Source organism: Pygoscelis adeliae, unplaced genomic scaffold (genome assembly GCF_000699105.1).
Source record: "Pygoscelis adeliae isolate BGI_AS28 unplaced genomic scaffold, ASM69910v1 Scaffold66, whole genome shotgun sequence".
Classification (NCBI taxonomy): Eukaryota; Metazoa; Chordata; class Aves; order Sphenisciformes; family Spheniscidae; genus Pygoscelis; species Pygoscelis adeliae.
Window position 1 is genome coordinate 11726497 of NW_008825167.1, and position 8419 is coordinate 11734915.

Below are 8419 nucleotides of genomic sequence, written 5' to 3' on the forward strand. Positions count from 1 at the left end.
CCCAAACAACTTTTAAATGTTTGCATTGAGATATTTGCTTAAATTTTACTTTTCTGTAATAAACTAAGGTAGCCATTTAGGAGCATGACCATCTGTCTGGTACACAAATAAATAAATAAGATCAGATCCTTAATGTTTTAAGGGAACAGTCAAAAGGTTTGGTAGGACATTAACATAACCAGCTGTATTCAAAAGCTTGAGGATAATCTTTTCTATATATTTACCTCTTCTGGATTACTATTGGTGAGGCAGTTGAGAGGCATGGTATAGCCTTGTAACAGCACACAGGCATTATGCGAAACAATTTAGCATTGAGGTTTAAGAGATTTGTAGAGAATAAACATCTAACCAGATGTTAATCAGAAAAAGTGATTAGATTCTTAAATGAAGAATAAAAACAAGAACAAAATACATGGTCATCAAGGAAAAAATCAGAGATGCACCTTTTCATTTCAATTATTGCTGTTTTTTTCCTGAACAGAATTGGATGAAGAACAGTTTGAGAATAACTGACAGCACTTTGCAAGACCAGGTGTGGGATATTTTCTCTGAAGCAACCAGAAATGTAAGTTCAGTTAGAGGTGCAACATCGTACCACAGGAATGCAGTCAAAAACGCTGGAAGGAAAACCTTTCAGACTCCCTTTGTAGATGTTAGCAGAAATATTGTCCCTCATTGTTACAATGGATTATGTTATAATGTAATATTCCTAGACTAAATTGCTAGTTTGTGGAACATACTGTTGCTGAAGTAGTTGTGCACACTGGGCAGGTTATGATTAAAAACTTGGACACAGTGACACGCTGTACTGATCAGAAGGCTAATTTAACTTTATTCTGTGCTGTTGGTACATAAGGAAAGGGAAAAACACTACCTTTATCTTTGGTTCCGATCTTTTACCACACACTAAGAAGGAATAAAAAAACCCCTCTTTTCAGAACTTTATTGGCCTCAAATTAATGTGTATTAGAGTGGGAAATTAACAGCACCTAGTTTACCTATTTAGTTAGTGGAGAGAGATGAGATCTTCCAGTTTGTAGTGCAAATTCCTCCCACTGACCTTTTTTCTCTGTGCCTAATTCTTTGCTATTTCAGTACTAGCTTAGCATGTTTATCTATTACTGCTACTAGAAAGCTGTTACAGCAGCTTACTTCTCTGTTGATGTAAAGATTGCTCTTCTCCTCGTCCCAGCTTCTTTTGAGGAAGAGTGTAGGCATAGTTTTGACGTTAATCCCTTGTTGATCATGCTTCATGTTCCTGATTTGATGATCCCAGTTAAATCTATTTGTAGTTTTTCTGAAGAATCCAACTATAAGAGCCAGGGAGGAAGGAAATACTTTTTTTTTTTTTAAGGATATGAACATAACATATTGCAAGTATGAATACTTGCATACATATGCATACAATGAATTGCAAGTACATTGTCTTGCTGGAACATTTCTGAGTCAATACAACTTCACTAAAGTCATAAGCAGTTCCCTCTTGATTTAAACTGATTTTTTTTAATAAAATCTTGAATCTGCACAATTACTTTAAACACAAGTAAACGATTTAAATTTTCTATACAATATAGCATTGAAGTAAAATATATAACACAACTTTCTTGCTCAGATTGTTTCAACACACCTTTAAGAGTTCTTAAAAACATCTCAAGATATTCTTCCTAATACATGCTTTGAAGTGTATGTACTCAAAGGCATTTCTTAAGTGGAATTCAAATTGAATTGAAATGGCTCTTTACAAAAACATGTTGGTATTCAGTTGCTTGTATAAACATGTATTCTCCTTCTAAATAGCGACATTAACATTTCAGTAATTGTATTTCACTTGTAATTATTAAAATTAAAGTTTAATTTAAATACAGAAATGTTCATTAATATATTAATTCTTCTACAAGAAAATTAGTATAAGCCCAGGAACATTAAAAGAAAACCAAATATGTTAAGGTGAGAAAAGTACCATTAAAACAACCAGCACTGCTGTTGTTGATACCATGCAATAGTATGTTGTCCCAGACATACCCCAAGACAGGGAACTGGATGGCAAAGCTAAGATTATTACTCAAGGGCCATATATTTGGGAATAGGTTCTGTATCTTGCTGTAATATGCTGTTATTTTTGTCTGCATAAAGCAAAAGAGTTGTCCCTCCCTTAACTTAATTACATTTAGCACATATGTTAAAAAAATACATAGACAATTATTTCAAATAGAAATTACGTATGTTGTAAGATAACATTTCTTCTGAATGTTAAGATAATTAGCATTTAGGCTGTTAAGTTAAAAAGAATCAGCCACACTATTTAGTGCTATTTCTCAGGTAATTGGTGTCACCACGTGTAAGCAATTTAATTGAATTCAGGATATTAGTGTTCTTCATGAATGATGTAGTAGAGAAAAATTGCGATGTCAAAAAAGGCATGTAAAAATTGTAATTATCTGTCTGTCAACAAAAGATTTCAAGTGAAAAAGAACAAGACAAACCACAACAGAAGGAAGAGGGGCAGTCTGCAGAAACTGGGGGAAAAACAACAGCAGAAGAAGATGGAATTACGGATGATAAAATTGAGAGGAAAAAGAATAAGAGAGAACGAAAAGAAGAGAGACAAAAGAACAAAAAGAAGGAGAAAAAAGACTTGAAATTAGAAAACCAGTCAGAAGTAAAAAAGAGTAAAAAGTCCAAAAAAGAAAAGGAGAGCTTGGAGAATGAATTTGAAATAAATGGAAATGGCCATCAGTGTGAAATAGAAGAGAAAACAAATGTAAAGAAACGCAAACATAAACATGCAGAAGGTATCCGTCTTACACCTTATATTCTTGTTTGTTTTCAAGATGCTTTTTCTCAATGCCTTAAAGCTCAATAATCTACTTTAGTAGAATTTTTTAAGTAGCAAGTTACATATACAAATCGGATCATTTTTTAACACTGGTTGCACAGTCCTTTTATAAAATCTGAACTTCTTAGCAAATATAAACTCGTGTTGCAAGAACAGAAACTTTGTCACATCAGAACTTTTCTTCTAGTTTTATATTTTTTTCTGTATGTTTATCCAATTCCATCTCTAGAGGAACCTCCTATCACAACAAAGAGAATGAAAACTGAAAATATTTCAGAAGACGTGGAAACAGAAAACACCAATGGCAATGAAGAAAATGTGGGAACAGATAAAGGTATTCTTAAAGGGGGAGTTTAGATGGTTACAAAACTATTCTGCAAAAGACCTAGTGCAGAATATAAGACGGTGCTTTTGCAACAAGCCACGAAATAAATTGTGCCTCAGTATACATACACATATGTATATTCAGTATACTTATCTGTTCCAGAGTAAGTAGCCTGTGCTACAGTTCACACCTGATGCTGAATTACTTCTCTCATTTGTTGCTTCTGCTGTGCTGGCAACCTTTGGCTACACTTGCTTTCACTGGGCAGTGAGGAATTTGGCATGTTTGTTTCGCCACAGCAGCTCTCTTCCCTGCTGCCATGTACGTTAGCCAACATTGAGGAAAAAGGGTAACAGCTCTCTTATATCTCTTTATATCTCCTGTATCCCCATTTTTGCTCAGTGAATCATAAATTGGACTTGAGCTGTGTTTGGCCTCAGTTTATGCTTAAATAAACCTACTTACGCCTATCATCCAACGCACTATTACTGTTGGGGAATGTCTGTACTTGACCGTACAGATTGTTCATTTGGAAACTATCAGTGACCTCTGAAGTGAGTACTGTGTGAAATTCAGTACCGGTGCTCTAAGGGTGAGGAGATGGGACCTTCCCAACTATTCCTGCATTACGTAAGAGTTGCTGCCTAATAGCTGAAGCACAGAAGTTAAGTAGAAGCAATCCTCACCCTAGTTGTTCAAGTAGTATGTTGGTTCTTCGTGTCTATCCTATTAGAATCTTTAGAAACAGCCTACCTGGCTTTATGCTTAAGACATCCTGCTGTGGTAGGGCCAGTAAGATAACAACTGTTGTGGTAGCTGAACTGGTTCCAAAATTAGGAGGTTGAAGGCTGGTTCCTACTAGAGAAGAAGACCTGTAAATACCTGATTTTACTAACGATGTTGTACACCTAATTATTTCCTAGGTAAATTCAACTGGAAGGGAACCATCAAAGCTGTTCTGAAACAAGCTCCAGACAATGAAATTTCAATTAAAAAACTAAGAAAAAAGGTACTGTACAACACCTTTTTTTTAATAGCCTTTAGTCTTCTGAATTTCTTTTTGTAATGCTTAAGTCTTGTGAATTTCTTTTTGTAATGCTTAAGTTCATAAAATCCTGCCCCACAGAAGCAAAGAAGTTTGATGTTACTTAACAGAATATCAGTTGATAGAATGTCAACTGAAGGACATGTTATTTGTTGCTTACTGGTCTACAGAAGAAATTCAGTGCTAATTCAGAAATTCAGTGCAAAGGAATAGTAGCATAATAGATTCCATGCCACTTTTAATACAGTAACATGAATGTATTATTGCTTAAAGTGGGATCATCTTTACTAACTCAAAACCGTTCCTCTGTCTTTGTGCAGGTTATAGCTCAGTATTACGCAGTAGCTGGTGAACATCAAAAGAGGATATTCTAGTCATATTTAATAAGAAAGTGAATAACAATCCCAAATTTAAAATTTTAAAGGACAAAGTTAAACTCCTCAAATAAGAGTTTGCATACTTTTCATAATGTTTGCATTTTAATCTTGCAAACCCAGCCAAATTCTTGTCAGCTGTACAAATACCATGCATTGGTCTCAATTTGAATTGTGTATGTGAGAGCAGAATTCAACTTTTAAGACTGGATTCCTCCTCTTTTTCTAGATTTATGACAGAACATTTTCAGATATTTTATTTTTTGATTTTATGGAAAATGTATATTTTTTGGTACAAGTTTTAAGAAGTATTGAAAATAATTGCTGCCTACTCTATTAAAATTTTTCCAGTAATGGATGTAATTTATAGGCATGAATGTTTATCAGGACCTGGGTTGTGTGGCTTTTTGCAGAAACTATTGTAAGAGCAAATAGGATTTTCATGTTCAAAAACCCATCCACATGGAATAAATGTGTTTTTAATGCTAAAATTCAAAATGGTATGACTGTTATCCCCTTTACGCACTGTAGCTAGTATATGCAGGCTTTAATAACCTGTTAATTCTGTGTTGTAAAATGCATAATTAGAGTGTCTGTCAAGTTTGTGTATGTAATATTGCACATTCAGTGACAATATAAAGACTGAGTTACCTGTATATGCATAGCTACTGAATGTTTTGCTTATTAATGCAACTGACTTCAATGTAAGTGGTCACATGGACTAAAAATTCACTGATGAAATAAATTACTTTAAAACACCACCTTAAATATAAATCTTGCCACTTTATGATTGTATAATAAACCCACAAATTGCACAAAATTTGAAGAGGCTGTTATATTGCAGTCACCAAAACAGTTTAGGCAGGCCAGAAAACTTAGACGTATGTAAGAGCCAGAGTCGCCTGGGGAAAATTACTTGAAATTTACAGGGCTTTAATCAAATGCAAAGTACTTCCAGATAGGGAGTTTCCTACCATGAAGTAATCTGTTAAAAACAGTGGTAGAAAGCCAGTGAAAATTTCTTGCAGTCGATAGTATGGTGTTTTGGAAAATTGCATAGTGATTTCAAGCAGATACACTTTTATAAAACTCCATAATGAAAATATCTGAATTTATAGGAATACTGAATATATTAAAAGTATAAATATGAAAACACACTGGGTCCGGTTTTTCTGAGTACATATTTGTCTTGCTTACTATAAAAGTTGCAATAAAAATACCTAATGAATTTAAGATCTCTTCAATAAATGTTTGTTGTTAATTCATGAAAATGGCTTTGGAGATAAATAGAACAAAATTTATTTACAGACATGGAGAAACTCCAAGAAGTTGCTTGAACACATTTCAAAAGCTTAGATTTCTTTTTTGTTTGTTTTTAATTTAGGAAAGGACATATAAAAGACTTAAGTCCTTGTCAGTGAAATTAAAATTAATGCAGTGCTGTTAATCTTTTCACTCACTGTATTTATTTTACAACACTGTTACACTAAGATCCTAAATAGCGTTGTTACAGTAATTATTACAGGTTTTCTTTTTTTTTTGTTTAGAATTAATTCCAAATGATGCCATTCTCTTATACTCTTCATCTTCCATTGTTGTTGACCACAGCACATGTTTGACACACATATGGAAACATTTCCTGGACTCTTGCTGCTGCTATCCTGAGTTCTTGTGACGATGGCAGCAGTCATGGGTGCAGTCAGCAGCTGCTACGGCTGTGGCGGCTAATTCTGTGCCATGCCTCCATCCTCTTCTTCCTACCCTCAGACTAGGATCTAACTGCTCTTTCTATCCTACACGTCAGGACGCCAGCCCCATGTCCACAGGCCAGGATTGTCTTCCCGCTCTCTGCCTCCGCTCTCACCTGCCAGCTGCTTCCAGCTGCCTTCTTGTGGGAGCGTATCTTGCAGCTCAGGTCAGTTTCTGAACAGGGCAGCAGAAGCGCCCTCTGCCCGGTGAGCTGTGGAGTAGCACTGCTGGCCGTACCACTGGTGGCAACCTGCATTACCCGCGTGTTTTTTCAGTAAAGGCCTACTGTTTTCTTGACATGCTCATGAACTCATCAGCTGCGTCTTTTTTCCTTTTTCAAACTGGCAAGGGCACTTCGGATTGTTTATGCTATGCATTTAAAAGTAAATACAGCAAATTCTTACTTTGGAGCGTTGCAAGTGATCTTTTACAGCTTGGGAGAATGACAGTTTCTGCTCGTGAAAAGCATCAGCGTTTTCTAATCCACAGACAAAAAATCTGATCTATGTCAGATGGAAATACGAGTCTAAAAGAACCTCTGAAGTTGTACAGCAGTTCTTTTTATTCAGCCTAACAGATAACCAGGTATTTGTTTGGTTCCTGTCATTGCAGAGTTCTATGCTCAGAGTCTGATGCTCAGGGTTTACTTCAGTGATCACTGAGTGAAGCGAAGCAGCAGACTAAATGTTCAGAAACACCACACAGCAGTTTAAAGCTGAAAATATACTGTGTCAAATCAACAGTATGCAGATGAGCTATCTGAGTAGGGTTTGACCTTGGCATTTTTTCCTGCCGTAGCTGTTGTGATTCTTAATGGTTCAAACGCCTGACTTCCCCTGTGCGTTGCCTTGGTTGTGCTAGTAGTGCCTACGTGGGGTAGTCAGCTTGACTTTTGCATCTTACTCTTGCCCTTTCTGTGTAAAGGGCAAAGCAGCACCAGCTGCTGTTCAGGTTTTTCCTAATGATTTGGCAGATGTGGGGATCAAATTAATGCTTCTTTATTGATGGTCACTAGTGGGAATCTATTGCGAGTAAGTCCTGTTACAGTTACAGTAGTATTACCTCGTTATGCATCATTATAGCAGTATTGCCTTTTCCTAGGCTGTTGGCAGAAAGAAGGGGCAGGGGGAGCAATATGCTTTGTAGGTACATTTTTCTTTCTGAATGTTCCTGGAAGTACTGTAGTATGGTAGATGAGTCTATGCCTCTAATTACTGATGACTTGTCCACACATAGTCGCATTATTGACATGCAGCCCTCCAGTAAAAAAAACCCCGACCTCTGTGTTTTTTCATTAGACAATTAATAGATTCCTCAGAGGACTGAAATTGGCTTTTCCACTTACAATGGATTCAAGCTTTAATTTACTCCTTGCAACTAATGATGTCTCGGACAGATTGAAGTTAGCCTGTTCTTTACCAATTTAGTGGTAATCGTTTTGGAGGGAGGCATAGTCCCTTGCAGACCGTTCAGAATATTTCATGAAGACAGAAAAACAGTAAGGCCTATCTAATTTCTATTCGGTGGTTAATCAGCATGTTTACCGGTATTTTTTTTTTAAAGATTCAGCAAAATCTAGCACACATTGCAGTCGTATAATTAAAAAAAACCCCACAAACCCAACAGGAAACCAGAGACCCCTGAGCTGTTGCAGACCCTCAAAATCAAAATTGCTGGCTTATAACATTTCCACTTTTTATTCTGACACCTTTCCAATTCTAACAGATCCTATCTTTTGGTCCATGAACTTGCTGTGCAGTTCAGATAATCTTAGTATTAAGCAGGTCATTAAAATAAGACTTAAGCATTAAGTGTTTGAACATCAAACAAACAAAAAAAACCCTGAAGGCCAGCAGCACCTCTTCAAGTTCTTTAGATGAGGTATTTTTAGAGCATCATCACCTTTCCCACTGTTATTTTTTTCTGCTCTTTCAGGACAAAGGGGCATCACTTAATGTTGATTCTGCAGTGCAGCAGAATCATGCGGCTGATGGACATGTACCTTTCATTGTGTTTTTCTCATTTGCAGTCAACCAACAGTAATATTCGGAAAGGGACTTTACTGTCTTGCAGCTGTCACTCTAGATTCT

The 8419-nt window shown here is 36.2% G+C and overlaps 1 protein-coding gene across 1 annotated transcript in view; it reads left to right on the forward strand.

Annotated features, from left to right (window-relative positions):
- The window catches only part of LYAR (Ly1 antibody reactive), a 10113-nt gene extending 4303 nt beyond the window's left edge, over nucleotides 1–5810 (forward strand). The window contains 6 exon segments of the mRNA XM_009328853.1: nucleotides 482–565; nucleotides 2456–2792; nucleotides 3066–3170; nucleotides 4085–4170; nucleotides 4527–4557; nucleotides 4560–5810. Coding sequence (XP_009327128.1) covers nucleotides 482–565; nucleotides 2456–2792; nucleotides 3066–3170; nucleotides 4085–4170; nucleotides 4527–4557; nucleotides 4560–4654 — 738 coding nt within the window. The 3' untranslated portion in view covers nucleotides 4655–5810.
- The last annotated feature ends 2609 nt before the right edge of the window (nucleotides 5811–8419 follow it).